The sequence below is a fragment of the Bos indicus x Bos taurus genome, chromosome 17 (assembly GCF_003369695.1).
Source record: "Bos indicus x Bos taurus breed Angus x Brahman F1 hybrid chromosome 17, Bos_hybrid_MaternalHap_v2.0, whole genome shotgun sequence".
Taxonomy (NCBI): domain Eukaryota; kingdom Metazoa; phylum Chordata; class Mammalia; order Artiodactyla; family Bovidae; genus Bos; species Bos indicus x Bos taurus.
The window spans coordinates 66,072,695-66,093,140 of record NC_040092.1 but is presented as its reverse complement, the minus strand read 5'-3'; the positions used below and the strand labels follow the sequence as shown (position 1 = coordinate 66,093,140).

Genomic DNA, 20,446 nt, shown 5'->3' with positions numbered 1-20,446 from the left:
GCAGCTTCCGTTTGGGGTGTTTTCTGTCACTTTATCTTGGATCACTCACTGTGTGTGAAGCCAACTGCCCTCTCTCCCCGAAGAGAGGCCTCTGAGTGTGACACCGAAGCAGGTTCTTCCTGTCAATAGTTGAACTTGAAGATGACTGCAGTTTGCAGCAAGCAGCCTCTTGAAACACCGTTAGCAGGAACTACCTAGTTAAGTCTCCCTGATTCACAGACACTGCTGTTGCTACTGCTGCTGCTAAGTCGCTTCAGTTGTGTTCGACTCTTTGCGACCCCATAGACAGCAGCCCACCAGGCTCCGCCATCCCTGGGATTCTTCAGGCAAGAACACTGCCATTTCCTTCTCCAGTGCATGAAAGTGAAAAGTGAAAGTGAAGTCGCTCAGTAAGTGTCCGACTCTTCATGACCCCATGGACTGCAGCCTACCAGGCTCCTCCGTCCCTGGGATTTTCCAGGCAAGAGTACTGGAGTGGCATGCCATTACCTTCTCCATCACAGACCCTGAGAGATAGTAAATGTTGTCTCCAGTTTATCTACAGTTATATCTACAGCAGTAGATAGCTAACATGCTGCGCTAGGCTCCTCTTGCCTAATGTGCTTCCACTGAAACCTGCTAGTCTTCTGAGTCCCTGATTTTTCTTTAGAACTTAGTCTAGTCCCAGATTGGATGGTTTTCACTGAATTCAGCCAAGGGCAAGGTAGTTCACCTCTCTGGACCCTAGCTGCTGCTTCTGTAGAATGTGGGGGATTGATTGGGTCAGGGATTTCCAGATCCCTTTCAGCCCTAAAGTTCTCTGCTTCTGTATTTCCCCAGGCCCTGACTCCAGTTTCATGTGAAAAATGAATATGAGAAATAATAGAATCAACCAAACTTTATTCACACGGGGGGACCTTGCTTTCCATGTTGACCTGTAGGAGACAAGGCAGCAAGCGGATTTGGCTCCTGGGGGCTGTGCCTAGAGGTAGCTGACCTGCTTCTTTCTTGCTGAATCTTCAAAATCTCTCCTCAAAACCTCAACTTACAGCATTTCCTCTTTCTCCCTCAGCTAGTTAGGGTGGCCCCAGGAATACGAGAGGCAGAAGCATTACCGGGAAGAACCTGGAAAAGTCTGACCTGGGGGTAGCAGAAAGGTCAGCATGTGAGACGGCTGACTTCTCAATCCAAGACTTGTAGAAACTGATGTTTGTAAATACTCCAGGCTCATCGATTCCGATGCAGTTTGATCCCCAGCTCATCACTCCTGCTAGAACCCAGAAGTCCTTCACTCTGCACATCAGGGGATCTCCTCTCCTGGCCTGAAGGAGAGACAACGTATGGCTAGGCATGCACAGGGCAAGAGACTCATAGTTCAGCCAAGAGCTGTGGAGTCTGGGCCTGTCCCGGCACTCCTGGGCTCACCCGGGCCCACAGAGCTACGAGACATGGAGGGAGCATGCTAGGGACAGGTGGGGCCTTGAGAGATGCCTGTGGGAAGGGATTCTTACTATACATGCGTCTGGCTGCCCCACTGGGAACCGGGAACAAATCATGGCTTCACTGATGGGCTCAACTCCTCGCAACAAGCTTTCTTTCTGATATTTCTTGCATGTCTGGAGATCAATGAGGTGCACTTTTAACTCCTTTAGTGTGTAAGGTGGTGTCATAGCTGTAAGGTCAAAAAGGCAAAGCTGTCTTAAAAATTAGGAAGCAACTTTCAGCTTTGGATTCAATTTCATGCCTTTAATTTTCAGGGATATCTCTGATTTCAAGTTTCTGCCCCCCATCATAAGCAGTACTCTGATTTCTGATTTGGCACATGGTCTCAAGGCTGCAGTCCCTAGGTCTGAACAAGACTAAAGGCAGTTGTTCCTGCTCAGATACCACAGAGAGCCAAAGAATCTTTTGATTTGGGAAAATATACGATAATGAAGATGTGAGATTATGTTGTTTGACTTTGACATGTACTTTTTATGTTCCATAGAATGTAAAAAGGTGGATCTGATATACTGAGAGAGTCAAGACTGCTGGTGTGAAATCCTCTCAGTCTGACTCGGGACCTACTGAGGATCCATGTTCATGTCTGCTTCCCCGTCCTCCAGCCCACATACATTCTACCAGGTGCTGGAGGAGAACTGAGAACTCTGTTCGCATTAAGTTCAGTGCCTTGGCCTTTTCACTTTTAAGGTCTTAGCAGTATTGTGAAATAGGAGCGAAAGCTGCTGCCAATAAGCAGAGTAATTCTAGCAGCAGAAGTATGGAGGACGCAGAGGGAAGCTGGGGGTTAGAGGAGCACTGAAGTCTGCAGTCCTTCGGATCAGTTGCTGGAGAGGGAGAGTGCACCGTATCTTGCGCCAGGAGTGGGATAGCGAGTAGGGGGAGGGAAGGCCAGTGGAGCAAACCAAGCTCAAAAAGTCTACTTATCCTCACATTGGAATATCCCAGAATTGTCCCATCCAGTCACCCAGCAGGAGGTGGCGTTCTTCAGCTGGACTGCTGATGTCGGGAGACAGATGGGCAGGACAAGGGGGCTGAAGGAAAGTGGGCGGGCCAGCTCTGCCACAGCGATGGCACTAGATGCGTGTCTCTGGACATCGGGGTAGGGAATAATCCTGGACACAGGGATGATCGTTGTTTTGGAGCCTTGGTAGCCAGAGACCTGAAGTGATCCCACCAGCACCTCATATTTTCTGGTGTCCTTCGACCTGAGAAGGAGCAGAACAAGTGGCATGGGTTTCTTGTGCCTCAGCCCCAGCAGAGCCCATAGTTCTGGAGGTTGCATTTTTCACCTGGCTAAGCATCGTTTCTTCAATAAGTGCTTAGTATCTCCTGAATATATAAATGAAACTTAGCATCTGGCTGTCATAGGGCTTTTGGTCTCAAGGGTTGTATGTCTGTGTCAAGACAGAGAGGTTGGGAGAGAGGGAGGGAGGCAGAGACAACACACAAGTGAACAAGGATAAAATTTTTAAGTGTGAAAAATCTTATGAAGAAAATCAACAGGATTTTAAGGTAGAAAGTAAAAGATGAGGGAAGAGCCTATGAATTGGATCAGGGAAGGTCTTGTTGAACAGAGAACCTTTCAGCTGAGTCCCACAGGGCAGGAGTCAGCTATGTGAAGAGCTATAAAGAAAAGCATTCCAGAGGAAACAGCATATGCAAAGGCACTGAGGCTGGGAAAGAGCTCTGCAGTTTCTAGAAATAGAAATACACCTGGAGTGGAATGGGCTGATGTGGAGATAAGCAGATCCCTGGTAATTCATGGCTTACAGATTTTATTCTAGGTTCCTGAGCAGTGACTGGAGGATTTGAAGGAAGGAATGACATGATTTTGCTTCTGATTAAAAAAAAAAAATCACTTTGTTGTGTGCATAAAGGTAGCAAAAAACAGTTGTTGTGATGTGGATGAACCTAGAGCCTGTGATACAGAGTGAAGTAAGTCAGAAAGAGAAAAACAAACACTGAATATGGGTACTGACGAACCTATTTGCAGGGCAGGAATAGAGGCAAGATATAGAGAAGGGACTGGTGGACACAGAGGGGGAAAAGAGAGGGTGGGATGAATGGAGAGAGTAACGTGGATATGTACCCTACCATGTGTGAAGTAGACAGCTAGTGGGAAGCTGCTGCTAACACAGGGAGCTCAGCTCGGTGCTCTGTGATGGCCTTGATGGGTGAGAGTGAGATGAGGGGCTGGGAGGGAGAATTGGGAGGGAGGGGATATATGTATACGTATGGTTGATTCACATGATTGTGCTACAGAAACCACGATGTCGTATAGCAATTATATTCCAATTTAAAAAAAAACCTATTATGCTGTTGCAGTGGTCCAGGACAGCTGTGTAGAGTCAAGAGTATTTTGTGGAAGTAAAACTGAAGAATTAAGTGTTTGCAGTGAATGTGGAGGGTAAGGGAAAGTGAGGCTTCATGTTTCTGAGCAACTGGCTATGTTATCGCATGAGATGGGAAGAAAGGGAGAGAAAGGTTTGGGATATTGGTGGTGGTAAAATTGTAGTTCTCATTTGATCACGTTGTCTTTGAGATAGCAGTGAGACAGCTGAATAGAAATGCACCAGAACTAGTTAAGAGCTGCTGATGAAAATGTGGATGCTATCAACCAATCTATGACCTTTTAAGCCACAGGAATAGGAGGGCCACCTAGAGAGAGGGAAGAGGGCTCCGAACCATGCACCCAGAATGGCGTCAAGACGTGGGTAGAGAATTAGATGGGGGAGGGTGGGAAACTTTTTTAGACATTCATTTCAGTCAAGATGATTTTCAAATGTGAGGAGCCCTGCCTAGTACTGAACTGAGAGCTAGGGCAGGAAACATTTGGATTTCCTTCTTAGGAACAGGTACTGTTTCGGGCAGTGCTGGACAGACTCCTCTGCGCTTAGCCCAGGAGCCCCAGCCACCCACCTCCCTGATGGGTCTCCCCTAAGCAGGGCCCGCACTCACCGGAAGCAGCTTGCCACTGTCAGCACCCACTGCTTTGAGATGAGGGAGGCGGCACAGACGTGAGACAAGCCCTGGCGGATGCTGACCTGCCAGGGCCACTGCCCCACGTTGGCCTCCAGGCCGGAGACGATGCCAGATAAAACCGCGGGCCGCCCGCAGACTGCCGACGGAGAGGAGAGAGGCCTGGAGGCCTGCCCCGGGACCCTGCCCCCGCCCCGCCTCCCCACGCCGGTGTCCTCTCCTCGGCACCAGGCCCCTTCCCGTGCTCCCTGGGCACGTGGACCCTGAGGCGGCGCCTTACTTGACTTGACAAGATCTTTGGGTTCCTCCTCATCTGTGCCTGCAGAGAGAAAGGGGGCAGTGTGGGGGACCCCCAGGATGGCTTCTTATTTACAAGGGCCCCTGAGGCCCCCGCCAGGGCTCTCTTCACCCCGAGTTCACCTGAGATCCCCAACAGAAGAGGCAGCAGGAAGACGCAGCCCGCAGGGCCCATGTTTCTATCTTCAGAGTCTCCTCCTGCTTTCTGGACTCGGATCCCAGGGCGAGATCCAGGCAGCAGCCTAGGAGGGGGCCGGAACCGCCTTCCCCCTCTCAGGCGCTCCTGGGCTTCCCCCTCTCCTTCGGTCCGCACTCTGTCCAGCCAGATCCTGGAGGGTGCCGCCGCAGGACCCGGGGGAGGAGCCAGGGCCTCAGCGCCCCCTGCTGCCCAGGCGGTCCAGGGTGCGGGGGCTCCTGCCTGTGGAGGGAGGAAGGGTAGTGGGGGTGGGTGCTAGGAGGAGCAGGGCTTGGTTGGCACAGAGACCCTGGGGTGGGCCGAGGCGGAGTTCGCAGGCTCCCTCTGCCTCATCTGCCCCGTCTCAGGGGCCCGCCTAGTTGCTCCCACCTACTCCCACTCTCTGCCCCCCAGCCACTCGCCGCGCCAGCCCGTCGTGACCTTCTGAGGCAAGTCCCTGAACTTGGGTCATGAAGGGCCGTGCCGAGGTCTGCCCCAAGTCCTTGGCCTTGAGAATAGCTATAGGACTGATAAGATAAAGAGGAAATAAGGCAGTCAGTTAGCTGACCAATATGTTCTGCTTTCTCGCTCGCCCTTTTGTGCTTTGGTCTCTACCTGTTGTAATTGGTTCTTTGGCTTCCTAAGTCAGGGAATACTTGGTCTTTATGGTGTACAAAGTATTGTGCTAACTGTGGAGCAGATCTGTAAAGGGGCAGGCATCGTGGGCGTGCCTGCCTCCAAGGAGCTGACGCTCTGGTCTGAGAGAGGTGGAATAAGGAAGTAACTCTGGAGATTCTCACTTGTACTTGGTACCTTATTCATTACAAAAGGAGGGGCGGGTGGCTCTGGGAGCCGAGGACAGAGCACTGTGGGCTGGCCCAGGCTGCCAAGCCTCATTCCTGGCTTCACCACAGACTGATTTTTGAGAACTTTTGTTCCTTGGTAGTTCAGATGATAAAGAAACTGCATGTAGTGCAGGAGACCCGGGTGCCATCCCTGGGTCAGAAAGATTCCCCTGGAGAAGGGAATGGCAATCCACTCCAGTATTCTTGCCTGGAGAATCCCAGGGATGGGAGCCTGGTGGGGTCTATGGGGTCGCACAGAGTTGGACACGACTGACATGACTTAGCAGCAGCAGCATGACAAAACAGTTACTGAGACTCTAATGTTCCATATCAATTGCTTGGCACAGAAGGGCATCATGAGTAAGATAAAAATGAATGAGATTAGAAGGCCTATAGAATAAAGAGAAGAGATTATACTTCCAAATATCAAGGATGGTATTATTATAATTACTGAAATAGTTAATTTAACTTGAAGCTTTCAAGAGATCAAGGCACAGGGGAAAAACTGATCAAAAAAACAGGGTGAACTTCCCTGGTGGGTTTCCCTGGTGGCTCAGATGGTAAAGAATCCACCTGCAATGTGGGAGACTTGGGTTCAGTCCCTGGGTTGGGAAGATCCTCTGGAGAAGGGAATAGCAACCCACTCCAGTATTCTTGCCTGGAGAATCCCATGGACAGAGGAGCCTGGTGGGCTGCAGTAACATGGGGTCACAAAGGGTCGGACACGACTGAGTGACTAAGCACAGCACGCAGCACACTTAGCTCACGTCTCATATCTTATCTGATAATAAGAACTATACCCTTTAGTCAGGAAATAACTTTTTTCCCCATTGTCAGTTAATTCAATGAGTTTGTTACAATATTGTAGAAAGCACAGAAGTTAACACAGTAAGTGGCTTTATAGGTGACTGAGAACATTTCTTGTTTTTTATATTTTTTCTCACAAATCATGATATCATCATTTTGAGTCATGGTAAAGTCATGTCTCTGATGAAATGAACTAACTTAAAAGAAGTGTTGCTATTTCTTGTTATGTAACTTGAAATAAAAGTAGAATTTAGAGAAGATTCCTCTTTCCTCTTTCAAATACCGCTCTCCCCAGCTGTGCTTTGGTGAGGTCCACATTCTCTGCATACCCTTTGGACTATCTTGACTTTTTATTGATGTTTTATTTCCTAAATAAGATAAAGAATAAATAAAGGTTTCCTAATGAATCTGTCTGATGTTGCTGGTCTGTGAGAGCCCACCTCAGCTTTACCTGATTGTTGACTGAAGGACAATCCAGAGTCAAAAAAAAGTACCCAAAATCTCAAGATATCAAGTCTCTTCTATTTAGAACAGATAAGGTTTCAGAATAGAAAGCAAAATTAATTATGGCCATGAGGCCAGCAGTTAAATATTATGATTAAAGTACTAATGTGTATAATTAATAAATTAGACAATTAAAAATTCTACAGAGGAAAGGTCAATTTAGTATTGGTTATAATTCAAGTTGGGGTTTTTTCTTTTTTGCTTTACAAAAAGAATAAACTAGTGTCTATAAATGTTGAATTGATTCTAAACAGTTTAACATGATATTACAGAAGCTTGACAATATTTTATGTTTGCATAACATTGTCATCTACACAGTGACTCTGGGAAGGGAGTATGTTTTCATCTCTATTTTATAAATGAAACTAAGAACCTTGGAGATTATATGACCTAACTAGTTGTATCATTGGAGAAGGCAATGGCACCCCACTCCAGTACTCTTGCCTGGAGAATCCCATGGACAGGGGACCCTGGTGGGCTGCAGTCCATGAGGTTGCTAGAGTCGCACACGACTGAGCGACTTCCCTTTCACTTTTCACTTTCACGCATTGGAGAAGGAAATGGCAACCCACTCTGGTGTTCTTGCCTGGAGAATCCCAGGGACGGGGGAGCCTGGTGGGCTGCCGTCTATGGGGTCGCACAGAGTCGGACACGACTGAAGCGACTTAGCAGCAGCAGCAGCAGTTGTATCATACTGTGCACTAGCAAAGCTGGGAGTTGCTTCTGTTTCCTAGTCTAGTGCAAATGCCAGTTGCTCAGTCATGTCCGACTCTTTGTGACCCCATGGATGATACAGTCCATGGAATTCTCCAGGCCAGAATACTGGAGTGGGTAGCCTTTCCCTTCTCCAGGGGATCTTCCCAACCCAGGGATTGAACCCAGGTCTCCCGCATTGCAGGTGGATTCTTTACTAGCTGAGCCACCAGGGAAGCCCAAGAATACTGGAGTGGGTAGCCTTTCCCTTCTCCAGGGGATCTTCCCGACCCAGGAATCGAACTGGGGTCTCCTACATTGCATGCGGATACTTTACCAACTGAGCTATCAGGGAAGCCCTCCTAGTCTAATAATCAGATTTAAATCTAGATTTTTTGATTCATGGTCTAGAACTCTGCCTCCACACTACAGCACCTTCCCAAGACCAGGAGACAGAACTCATTTATTCAGCAGTCATGTGTTCAATGCCTGTGCCAGGTACTGTTCCAGAATAGAAGGATGATGACATAGAAAAGGAGCTTCCCTGAAGATCCCCTGGAGAAGAGAAAGGCTACCCACTCCAGTATTCTGGCCTGGAGAATTCCACGGACTGTGTAGTCCATGGGGTTGCAAAGAGTCAGACATGACTGAGCGACTTTCACTTTCAACATAGAAAAAGCCTTGTCATCATGGATTTTTTATTTTAATTTTAGGTCAGATATGACAACTTCTTAGAAAAGTTAAACAAGACGGGGTTGCTGGAGTGGGCATCACTTTTAAATAGAGTGGTTCAGAGGAGGCATCGGTGAGGTGATTTCTGAGCAGGAATCTGAGGAGAGAGGCAGTGAGCCAGGGGGTTAACCGGGGAAAAAGGATTGAAGCCCAGAGTGTAACTTACAAGGCTCTTGAGCAGAGGTGTGTTTGGGATGTTTGAGAAACACTGAAGCTACAGCAGAGTGGCCAAGGGGCTCCCATGACAGGAGTGAGGTCAAACTGGGGTAGGGTCACACCACATGGACTCTCAGAGACTACTGTAAGGCCTTTGGTTTCTAGTTTAAGTAGAATGGCAAGATTTTGGCCTTACAAAGGATCATACTGGCTACTGAGTGGAGAATGGTTGGGGTAGAAACAGGGAGGCCAGTCAGAAAACCATTGCAATAATTTGGACAGGAGGTGATGGTGGCTTTGGACAAGGCCATGGAGGCAGAAGTGATCAGAAGTGGCAGATTTTGGTGGCATTTTTAAGGCAGAACCAATGAGACATGATGATGGATTGGTTGTGGGTGGGAGTCAATAATGACTCCAAGGTTTTGGGCCTGAGCCAGCTGAAGTGGAGACTGTCCAGTTACTGAGCTGGGGCACCTGGAGGAGGAGCAGGTTGTTGAGGGGTATGAGTTCATTTATAGGCACGTTTAAGACACTTGTCAGATTGTCTAGCTGGAGATGTCCACTAGGTAAGCTGAATATACGAATCTGTTATCAGGAGATTGCCGCAGAGTAAAGTGCTAGATTAGGGTGGTGTCAGCATGTCATAGTATTTAAAGCCAAGAGATGAGGTCAGGTTGCCTAGGGAATGAGCATAAATAAAACCCTCTGAGTTTTAAGGATTGATCAGACCAAAGTTTAGATGAGATAAGCAGGAACTGATAAGAGACCAAGTGGGTAGCGGAGAGGAAGGCAGAGAGCTGATGTAGTATTCTGGAAGCCAAGCGCAGCAAGTGTTTCAAGAAGGAAGAAGTGATTGGCTGCTGACCGCTGCAAACAACAAAGAAGCAACCGTTGGGTTTGGTATCATGAAGTGAATTCAAGAGAAAGAGGAGAGCTTGGAGACGGCAAATATGCAGGCAATTTTTAAGAGTAATTTTGTTGTTAAAGAAAGTAGAGGCACAGCTGGCAGAAGAGCCTGGGTGGAACAGCGTTTCTCATTTTTCTTTAAGATGAGAGAAATTACGTCATGTTTGTGTACTAATGGAATTATCTCAGAGAGAGAGAAATTGATGATGCAGGAGAGAAAGTGGGAGAGTTGCTGAAGTTGTGTCCCTGAGATAGGAGGGGACTGAGCCTAACTCACTGAGGATGAGGATGCTTAGACCGGAGCACAGACCCGTCTTTCATACACGAGCCCAAAAAACAAGCATGTGGGCACAGATGCTGGTTGGTGGGAAATGTGGTGGTAGAAATTGTCTACCGATGGTTTTCATTTCCTTAGTGAACTAGGAAAGAAATCATCTGCTAAGGATGGGAAGGGAAGTGTTGAGGACTTAAGAAGTGAACTGAGTGTGGGAGATGAATGGACCGGAGAAACAGCAGTGTGACTCCTGGGCACAGAAAGTACCCACTTGAAGTGAAATTGGCAAGGTTGTGTGTTTACATGCAGTGTTCAGCAAAGGGCTGGAGGCATGGGGGGAGCAGGAGGGTGATGAAGTTGAGAATTTCTGATGATCGTGTGGGAAAGTGGGAGGGGAAAGGAATGATTATAAAGATAAATCAGGAATTTAAACTGGAAAAGAGGGAAATTAAGAATGGGGAGGGTAGAGAGTCAAGTGAGGTAAAAAAATCAGTGGATTATAAATCCTAATGGGGTTGAAAAATACTGGAAGTGGCATTCTTGCCATAAGAAGTGTAAGATAACGTGTGCTGGGAAGGTGAAATGCTTCACATTGAGATCGTGGAGAGGATGCAGTTGTTGGTGATGCCAAGGCCAGAGAGGACCACAGAGGTAGTGTCTGAGGCCAAGTGAAAAGACCATTTAGTCCTGAAGACAGATTATGGTGGAAAGGCAGTGACTGTGTTATCAGGAGCATGCAGAGATCTGAGGCACTTGCACTTTGCCTGAGTCCTGCAGAGTGAGGACCAAGGCCCCAGGCTGGAGAGCCACTGAAACTTGAGGCTGCAATCCATCCATTGGTTAGTGGACTTTGTTGCCTGATCTTCAGCTGCGATTAATCTAACCAAACTGCTCTTTTTTCGCTACAGCTTTCCATTTGGTTCATAAAACTTGCCCTGGAAGACAGTTAGATCTAGTGCACATGTGAACAGAGAGAACGCCCCTTCTCTCTTGGCAGGCAGGCAGATGGGAAGAAACCGAGAGTTAATAGTTATTATTAAAATGTTAATAGGCTTGGTTCCCTCTTCTGCTGCATGCTAAATATAATATATGATTGTTTTTTTCCTTAATCATTGTTGAAAATTTAAATAGTAGAAAAATGTATGAAGTAGAGTTTCCTTCTCATTTCTCTACTTCTAGCGAGTCGTGGGTTTTTGAACATCATTCCAGGTCTCTTTCTGTCCTCCTTTCTCTTTCTGCCTATGCTTATATATTTGTGTGGGGTCCTTGTCTTTCTGCCTGTACCTATATATTTGTGTGGAGTTTGTATATACGTATCTGTGCAGATGTATATTTACATCACAGAAAAAAGCGGAAGTATTCTTTTATGCAACGTAACTTTTCCTACTCAAACTTTTTCTACTTCCTGTGCCCATATATACCAACCTAATTACTTTTCTTTAGAACAGCTACATAGCAGTACACAGTATAGAAATAGTATAGTTTGAAAATTAGGCCAAAAAAATCATGCCCTTGTTGACTGAACACTTAGGTTTTCTTTATTTTCTGCTATTATAAGTTATGCTAAATATATGTGTGTTCTTTATTACTCTTCCTGCATACTTGTACGTTGCTGTGATGTGAATTGTCCCGACGTGGAATTACAGAAGGAAAGGCAGTATGTTTTAGTGTGTGTCACAGTCTCTGAGACAGCTTTGAGAGCATGCTGGGCAGCATGCGCCGTGGAGCCAGCGCATGGCCTCCACTCTGCCTCTGGAAGCTGACTGGGGAGGGACCCCTCCTTTGTGGAGGAGGCCAGAGACTTGGCCGCCACTCAACTGGAAAATATCCAACAGCACCTGAGGCAGCCACTGTGATGCCCTTCCTCTTTGACCTTTGAGAAGCAAGAGTCAGCCCATGAAGTTACCTGCAGAAGAAAAAAAGAAAAATCTAATCTCTATTGCAAAGTCGTCCTCCAAAAAGCTGGCGCCCCGTTTATTATGCCTGAGGGCATCTCTTTCCACCTCATTCATACTGGTTGTTTGTCTTCCCACTCTCTCCAGTTCAGCCAATCTGATAAGACCTTGAGGAGAAAATACTTTAACCAGACAGAACTGTAATAATTGGGGGGAATAACTGAAGTTGGGAAATAAGAAAAATAGCGAAATAGTTTTATGCTTATTCCTTATATAGAGTATATAATATTAACGCTTCTCCAAATTCTGAGACTTTGCTAAAACAAAGCAGGCCTTAGCCAACACCTTAAATAGGAAAGTGGACAGAGGCAGGGCTGGAGATTAATAGAAGTCATAGAAAGAAAAGGACAGAACTGATTTCTTTTGTTTCTGAAAATGTTCCCAAATCTATTTTTTAAAATAAGTTTGCAAAGATTTCAAGTCTGCTGGTAAACCCTGATAAAGAATTGATTTCAGATTTTATCTAAGTTTAATTCTGAATTTCTGGTGACTAAATTGGAAAGAAATTTTGTATCAGTAATCAGGTTTCCAGATCTTTAAACTGACCTTTTTTGAAAGGAGAGACCTGTAATAGTACATAGTGTAGATTTTGTACTGCTTTTTCAGATTCTCATGGTTATTCTATGGGCTTCCTGGGTGGGTTAGTGGTAAAGAATCAGCCTGCTAATGTAGGAGCAGGAGACACAGGTTCAATCCCTGGGTCAGGAAGACCCCCTAATGGCAACCTACCCCAGTAATCTTGCTAAAATAATCCTCTGGACAGAGGATCCTGGTGGGCTACAGTCCATGGAATCACAGAGTCAGACACAGCTGAGCATGCACGCATGCTTATTCTATATTTATGATCTTGTAAAAGTTATTTCTTGTTGATGACTGATAGCTTTCTGATACTTTTTCAGAGAAACATTTAAGCTTTCAGTATGAACTAGAAGAGCCAAGTGTAATTGTTTTTCTTTTATTTAAGAAAATATATTTTAGTACTGTGACTTTCACAGATATGATGAGGATATACCTAGGATGAAAGGTATGCACAGACTGAATATAAGTAAGAGGATATGTGTGTTTTGGTTACCTTTATTTTGAATTCGTATTTGTCAGCAAAATAATTACATAGCCTTAAGTGCTTTATGGTCGGGTTTTCATGTAAGTGCACATCTGTTTAAAATGCAAAACAGGGGGGAGGAGCCAAGATGGCGGAGGAGTAGGACAGGGAGAACACTTTCTCCCCCACAAATTCATCAAAAGAGCATTTAAACGTCGAGTAAATTCCACAAAACAACTTCTGAATGCCGGCAGAGGACATCAGGCACCCAGAAAAGCAATCCAACTCTTCGAAAGGAGGTAGGAAAAAATATAAAAGACAAAAAAAGAGACAAAAGAGGGAGGGACGGAGCTCCGTCCCGGGAAGGGAGTCTTAAAAGGAGAGAAGTTTCCAAACACCAGGAAACCTTCTCACTGCCGAATCTGTGCCGAGCTTTGGAAGCACAGAGGGCAACATAACAGGAAGAAAAAATAAATAAACAATTAAAACTCGAAGATTGCGAGTCCTACGGTAACTCCCCCAGTGGAGAAGCAGCGCAGACACCTGCAGGCGCCATTAACAAGCGGGGGCTGGGCAGGGAGGCGCAGCGCGGGCTGCATCGCTTAGAGTAAGAATCTGGCCTGAATACCCTGAGCACTATCTGAGCGAAATAATTTGGGCTAACAAACCAGACTGTGGGATATCTACTACGCGAAAAGCCAGCCCCAACCTAAGACCGCCAGGCCCGCGCACGGAACAAAGAATTGAACAGAGATAGCCGGCTGCAGACCTTCCCCCTCCGGTGATAGGCAGCCAGAGCCGGAAAGGGGCAATCGCAGCCCCAGAGAGACATTATCTATAAAACTGTAAGCAGGCTTCTTTGCTAACTAAAACTTCTTGGGGGTCCGGACGGTTAACATCTGCCTAAGAAGGTGCGCCGGTTTTGCGCCCAGATAACCAAGTGGCGGGGAGGCGATAAGTCGCAGCATTGGCGCTCGCCAAACACCTCATCACTTGAGCTGCTCGGACCTGGGAAGAGCACAATACTCAGGCCCAACTGAGTCTGCGCCTCTGAGGACTATCCGAGTGCCTGAACCTGAGCGGCTTGGACCTGGGAGGTACATGCAACCCAGGGCCAGCCTCGGATTGTTCCCGGCGGAACAACCTAGAGCCCGAGCAGTGTGGGCAGGGAGGCTACACGCGCAGTGAGCGGGGGCAGACCCAGTGTGGCTGAGGCACTGCGAGCGCACGCCAGTGTTATTTGCTTGCAGCATCCCTCCCTCCCTCCCCACAGCGCGACTGAACAAAGAGAAGAAATACAGTTCCACCCATCAGAACACTGACACAAGCTTCCCTAACCAGGAAACCTTGACAAGCCACCTGTACAAACCCACACACAGTGAGGAATAGCCACAATAAAGAGAACTCCACAAACTGCCAGAATACAGAAAGGACACCCCAAACTCAGCAATTTAAACAAGATGAAGAAACAGAGGAATAGCCAGCAGATAAAGGAACAGGATAAATGCTCACCAAACCAAACAAAAGAGGAAGAGATAGGGAATCTACCTGATAAAGAATTCCGAATAATGATAGTGAAATTGATCCAAAATCTTGAAATTAAAATGGAATCACAGATAAATAGCTTGGAGACAAGGATTGAGAAGATGCAAGAAAGGTTTAACAAGGACCTAGAAGAAATAAAAAAGAGTCAATATACAATGAATAATGCAATAAATGAAATTAAAAACACTCTGGAGGCAACAAATAGTAGAATAACAGAGGCAGAAGATAGGATTAGTGAATTAGAAGATAGAATGGTAGAAATAAATGAATCAGAGAGAATAAAAGAAAAACGAATTAAAAGAAATGAGGACAATCTTAGAGACCTCCAGGACAATATTAAACGCTACAACATTCGAATCATAGGGGTTCCAGAAGAAGAAGACAAAAAGAAAGACCATGAGAAAATACTTGAGGAGATAATAGTTGAAAACTTCCCTAAACTGGGGAAGGAAATAATCACCCAAGTCCAAGAAACCCAGAGAATCCCAAACAGGATAAACCCAAGGCGAAACACCCCAAGACACATATTACTCAAATTAACAAAGATCAAACACAAAGAACAAATATTAAAAGCAGCAAGGGAAAAACAACAAATAACACACAAGGGAATTCCCATAAGGATAACAGCTGATCTTTCAATAGAAACTCTTCAAGCCAGGAGGGAATGGCAAGACATACTTAAAATGATGAAAGAAAATAACCTACAGCCCAGATTATTGTACCCAGCAAAGATTTCATTCAAGTATGAAGGAGAAATCAAAAGCTTCTCAGACAAGCAAAAGCTGAGAGAATTCTGCACCACCAAACCAGCTCTACAACAAATACTAAAGGATATTCTCTAGACAGGAAACACAAAAATGGTGTATAAATTCGAACCCCAAACAATAAAGTAAATGGCAACGGGATCATACTTATCAGTAATTACCTTAAACGTAAATGGGTTGAATGCCCCAACCAAAAGACAAAGACTGGCTGAATGGATACAAAAACAAGACCCCTACATATGTTGTCTACAGGAGACCCACCTCAAAACAGGGGACACATACAGACTGAAAGTGAAGGGCTGGAAAAAGATTTTCCATGCAAATAGGGACCAAAAGAAAGCAGGAGTAGCAATACTCATATCAGATAAAATAGACTTTAAAACAAAGGCTGTGAAAAGAGACAAAGAAGGTCACTACATAATGATCAAAGGATCAATCCAAGAAGAAGATATAACAATTATAAATATATACGCACCCAACACGGGAGCACCGCAGTATGTAAGACAAATGCTAACAAGTATGAAAGGAGAAATTAACAATAACACAATAATAGTGGGAGACTTTAATACCCCACTCACACCTATGGATAGATCAACTAAACAGAAAATTAATAAGGAAACACAAACTTTAAACGACACAATAGACCAGTTAGACCTAATTGATATCTATAGGACATTTCATCCCAAAACAATGAATTTCACCTTTTTCTCAAGCGCACATGGAACCTTCTCCAGGATAGATCACATCCTGGGCCATAAAGCTAGCCTTGGTAAATTCAAAAAAATAGAAATCATCCCAAGCATCTTTTCTGACCACAATGCAGTAAGATTAGATCTCAATTACAGGAGAAAAACTATTAAAAATTTCAACATATGGAGGCTGAACAACACGCTGCTGAATAACCAACAAATCACAGAAGAAATCAAAAAAGAAATCAAAATTTGCATAGAAACGAATGAAAATGAAAACACAACAACCCAAAATCTGTGGGACACAGTAAAAGCAGTCCTAAGGGGAAAGTTCATAGCAATACAGGCACACCTCAAGAAACAAGAAAAAAGTCAAATAAATAACCTAACTCTACACCTAAAACAACTAGAAAAGGAAGAAATGAAGAACCCCAGGGTTAGTAGAAGGAAAGAAATCTTAAAAATTAGAGCAGAAATAAATGCAAAAGAAACAAAAGAGACCATAGCAAAAATCAACAAAGCCAAAAGCTGGTTCTTTGAAAGGATAAATAAAATTGACAAACCATTAGCTAGACTCATCAAGAAACAAAGGGAGAAAAATCAAATCAATAAAATTAGAAATGACAGTGGAGAGATCACAACAGACAACATAGAAATACAAAGGATCATAAGAGACTATTATCAACAATTATATGCCAATAAAATGGACAATGAGGAAGAAATGGACAAATTCTTAGAAAAGTACAACTTTCCAAAACTCGACCAGGAAGAAATAGAAAACCTTAACAGACCCATCACAAGCATGGAAATTGAAACTGTAATCAAAAATCTTCCAGCAAACAAAAGCCCAGGTCCAGACGGCTTCACAGCTGAATTCTACCAAAAATTTAGAGAAGAGCTAACACCTATCCTGCTCAAACTCTTCCAGAAAATTGCAGAGGAAGGTAAACTTCCAAACTCATTCTATGAGGCCACCATCACCCTAATACCAAAACCTGACAAAGATGCCACAAAAAAAGAAAACTATAGGCCAATATCACTGATGAACATAGATGCAAAAATCCTAAACAAAATTCTAGCAATCAGAATCCAACAACACATTAAAAAGATCATACACCATGACCAAGTGGGCTTTATCCCAGGGATGCAAGGATTCTTCAATATCCGCAAATCAATCAATGTAATACACCACATTAACAAATTGAAAAACAAAAACCATATGATTATCTCAATAGATGCAGAGAAAGCCTTTGACAAAATTCAACACCCATTTATGATAAAAACTCTCCAGAAAGCAGGAATAGAAGGAACATACCTCAACATAATAAAAGCTATATATGACAAACCTACAGCAAACATTATCCTCAATGGTGAAAAATTGAAAGCATTTCCTCTAAAGTCAGGAACAAAACAAGGGTGCCCACTTTCACCATTACTATTCAACATAGTTTTGGAAGTTTTGGCTACAGCAATCAGAGCAGAAAAAGAAATAAAAGGAATCCAAATTGGAAAAGAAGAAGTAAAACTCTCACTATTTGCAGATGACATGATCCTCTACATAGAAAACCCTAAAGACTCCACCAGAAAATTACTAGAACTAATCAATGATTATAGTAAAGTTGCAGGATATAAAATCAACACACAGAAATCCCTTGCATTCCTATACACTAATAATGAGAAAACAGAAAGAGAAATTAAGGAAACAATTCCATTCACCATTGCAACGAAGAGAATAAAATACTTAGGAATATATCTACCTAAAGAAACTAAAGACCTATATATAGAAAACTATAAAATACTGGTGAAAGAAATCAAAGAGGACACTAATAGATGGAGAAATATACCATGTTCATGGATTGGAAGAATCAATATAGTGAAAATGAGTATACTACCCAAAGCAATTTATAGATTCAATGCAATCCCTATCAAGCTACCAACAGTATTCTTCACAGAGCTAGAACAAATAATTTCACAATTTGTATGGAAATACAAAAAACCTCAAATAGCCAAAGCGATCTTGAGAAAGAAAAATGGAACTGGAGGAATCAACCTACCTGACTTCAGGCTCTACTACAAAGCCACAGTTATCAAGACAGTAGGGTACTGGCACAAAGACAGAAATATAGATCAATGGAACAAAATAGAAAGCCCAGAGATAAATCCACGCACATATGGACACCTTATCTTTGACAAAGGAGGCAAGAATATACAGTGGATTAAAGACAATCTCTTTAACAAGTGGTGCTGGGAAATCTGGTCAACCACTTGTAAAAGAATGAAACTAGAACACTTTCTAACACCACATACAAAAATAAACTCAAAATGGATTAAAGATCTCAACATAAGACCAGAAACTATAAAACTCCTAGAGGAGAACATAGGCAAAACACTCCCTGACATACATCACAGCAGGATCCTCTATGACCCACCTCCCAGAATATTGGAAATAAAAGCAAAAATAAACAAATGGGACCTAATTAAACTTAAAAGCTTCTGCACATCAAAGGAAACTATTAGCAAGGTGAAAAGACAGCCTTCAGAATGGGAGAAAATAATAGCAAATGAAGCAACCGACAAACAACTAATCTCAAAAATATACAAGCAACTCCTACAGCTCAACTCCAGAAAAATAAATGACCCAATCAAAAAATGGGCCAAAGATCTAAATAGACATTTCTCCAAAGAAGACATACAGATGGCTAACAAACACTTGAAAAGATGTTCAACATCACTCTTTATCAGAGAAATGCAAATCAAAAGCACTATGAGGTACCATTTCACACCAGTCAGAATGGCTGCGATCCAAAAGTCTACAAATAATAAATGCTGGAGAGGGTGTGGAGAAAAGGGAACACTCTTACACTGTTGGTGGGAATGCAAACTAGTGCAGCCACTATGGAGAACAGTGTGGAGATTCCTTAAAAAACTGGAAATAGAACTGCCTTATGATCCAGCAATCCCACTGCTGGGCATACACACTGAGGAAACCAGAAGGGAAAGAGACACGTGTACCCCAATGTTCATCGCAGCACTGTTTATAATAGCCAGGACATGGAAGCAACCTAGATGTCCATCAGCAGATGAATGGATAAGAAAGCTGTGGTACATATACACAATGGAGTATTACTCAGCCATTAAAAAGAATACATTTGAATCAGTTCTAATGAGGTGGATGAAACTGGAGACTATTATACAGAGTGAAGTAAGCCAGAAGGAAAAACATAAATACAGTATACTAACGCATGTATATGGAATTTAGAAAGATGGTAACGATAACCCTGTATACGAGACAGCAAAAGAGACACTGATGTATAGAACAGTCTTATGGACTCTGTGGGAGAGGGTGGGAAGATTTGGGAGAATGTCATTGAAACATGTGAAATGTCATGTATGAAACGAGATGCCAGTCCAGGTTCAGTGCACGATGCTGGATGCTTGGGGCTGGTGCGCTGGGAAGGCCCAGGGGGATGGTATGGGGAGGTTGGGAGGGAGGAGGGTTCAGCATGGGGAGCATGTGATTTTTAAAAAAAAAAAAAAAAAAAGAAAAAAAAAAAAAAAGAAATTTAGAAAGAAAGGCCTTTATTTTTTTTCCTCCATAACAGAACATACAGATGTGTATGTTTATAAGCATATTTCAAAAAGCTGAATTATTTTTCATACTTATAACATGGAGGCAATATAATAACACATTATCAATATACTTTTATGTGATGAACACTACACTTTACTATGCATGTTATATTAACAAGAGGAACTACTTCTTGTTCATCTTAGAGCAATTTTCTGGTATAGCCTCAGCTACACAGCAGTTAATATAGCAAAGTGAATGACAATGAATTCTGAATACAAAATTCAGTGTATTCTGAATTTTCAAGGTCATTAGAAAAGGGAGGAAATATCTCTTAAGGACTGGAGCACAATAAGCTGAGGGTATGCCTAAAATAAAATAAATGAAGACCAAACTTTGTTACTCCAGCTTCAAATGGAAGATTAGGTTTTAAAACTGAACTTAAACACCGACATTTAAAATAATTATTAAAATTCTTGCTTAAAGTTAATACATGATCAGTGGTTAGGGTTTTTTCCTAATATTAACAAAAAGAATAGAATGAAGACTGATTCCAATAAACAATGTCACCCTAACCCCCACAAAAATCACCCAAGTCATATTGAAGATACTAAAAGGAATGCAAAGATGATCTGTCTTTAAGGAAAACACCAAAGCACATTATTGTTACTAATTTTCCTGCCACTGCATGTCCTGAGCACATGAGCAGCCAACAGCTCACCAGAGCCTCTGACAGGACAGGCTTCAGGAATGGTAAAAAAAAAAAATAAAATGCAAAACAGTCTTGTAATATGCTCTTAAGTGTCTTTGAGGCTCACTTTATGTCTTTACAGAGAAGATGATAAAAAAGTAACAGATGGCCAACAAGGATATTAAGTTGACAGGGAAGCAACTGAATTTAGTTACTTTTGTTCCAGAATTTAAGAAATTTAAATCAGTATAAATTCACTTCAAGAAAAATCTTGGGAGTATGTTTCCTCTGAAGTGTGTTTGTTTTGTTTTGTTTTTCTAGGTGGGGGGTGGGGGCAGGGCA

At 43.5% G+C, this 20,446-nt stretch overlaps 2 protein-coding genes across 3 annotated transcripts in view; one reads left to right on the top strand and one right to left on the bottom strand.

Moving 5' to 3' along the window:
- SH3D19 (SH3 domain containing 19) overlaps positions 1–20,446 on the top strand; it is a 209,126-nt gene that overhangs the window by 50,906 nt on the left and 137,774 nt on the right. The gene's annotated exons all lie outside the window — the stretch shown is intronic.
- On the bottom strand, positions 863–9,738 carry LOC113907756 (tryptase gamma-like). Its single transcript, XM_027567359.1, has 7 exons — positions 9,734–9,738; positions 5,328–5,460; positions 4,882–5,176; positions 4,441–4,825; positions 2,413–2,687; positions 1,491–1,651; positions 863–1,301 (listed from the first exon to the last, which is right to left on the bottom strand). Exons 1-7 carry the CDS (start codon positions 9,736–9,738, stop codon positions 1,056–1,058), a joined length of 1,500 nt encoding a protein of 499 aa, XP_027423160.1. The 3' UTR covers positions 863–1,055.

Excerpts from the sequence above, each read along its gene's own strand:
- LOC113907756 (XM_027567359.1), bottom strand. Across the intron at positions 4,826-4,881 it reads TCTTCTGTTGGGGATCTCAG|AAGCCATCCTGGGGGTCCCC; the intron begins GTGAACTCGGGG and ends CTTGTAAATAAG. Across the intron at positions 2,688-4,440 it reads ACAGTGGCAAGCTGCTTCCG|GTCGAAGGACACCAGAAAAT; the intron begins GTGAGTGCGGGC and ends GCTCCTTCTCAG.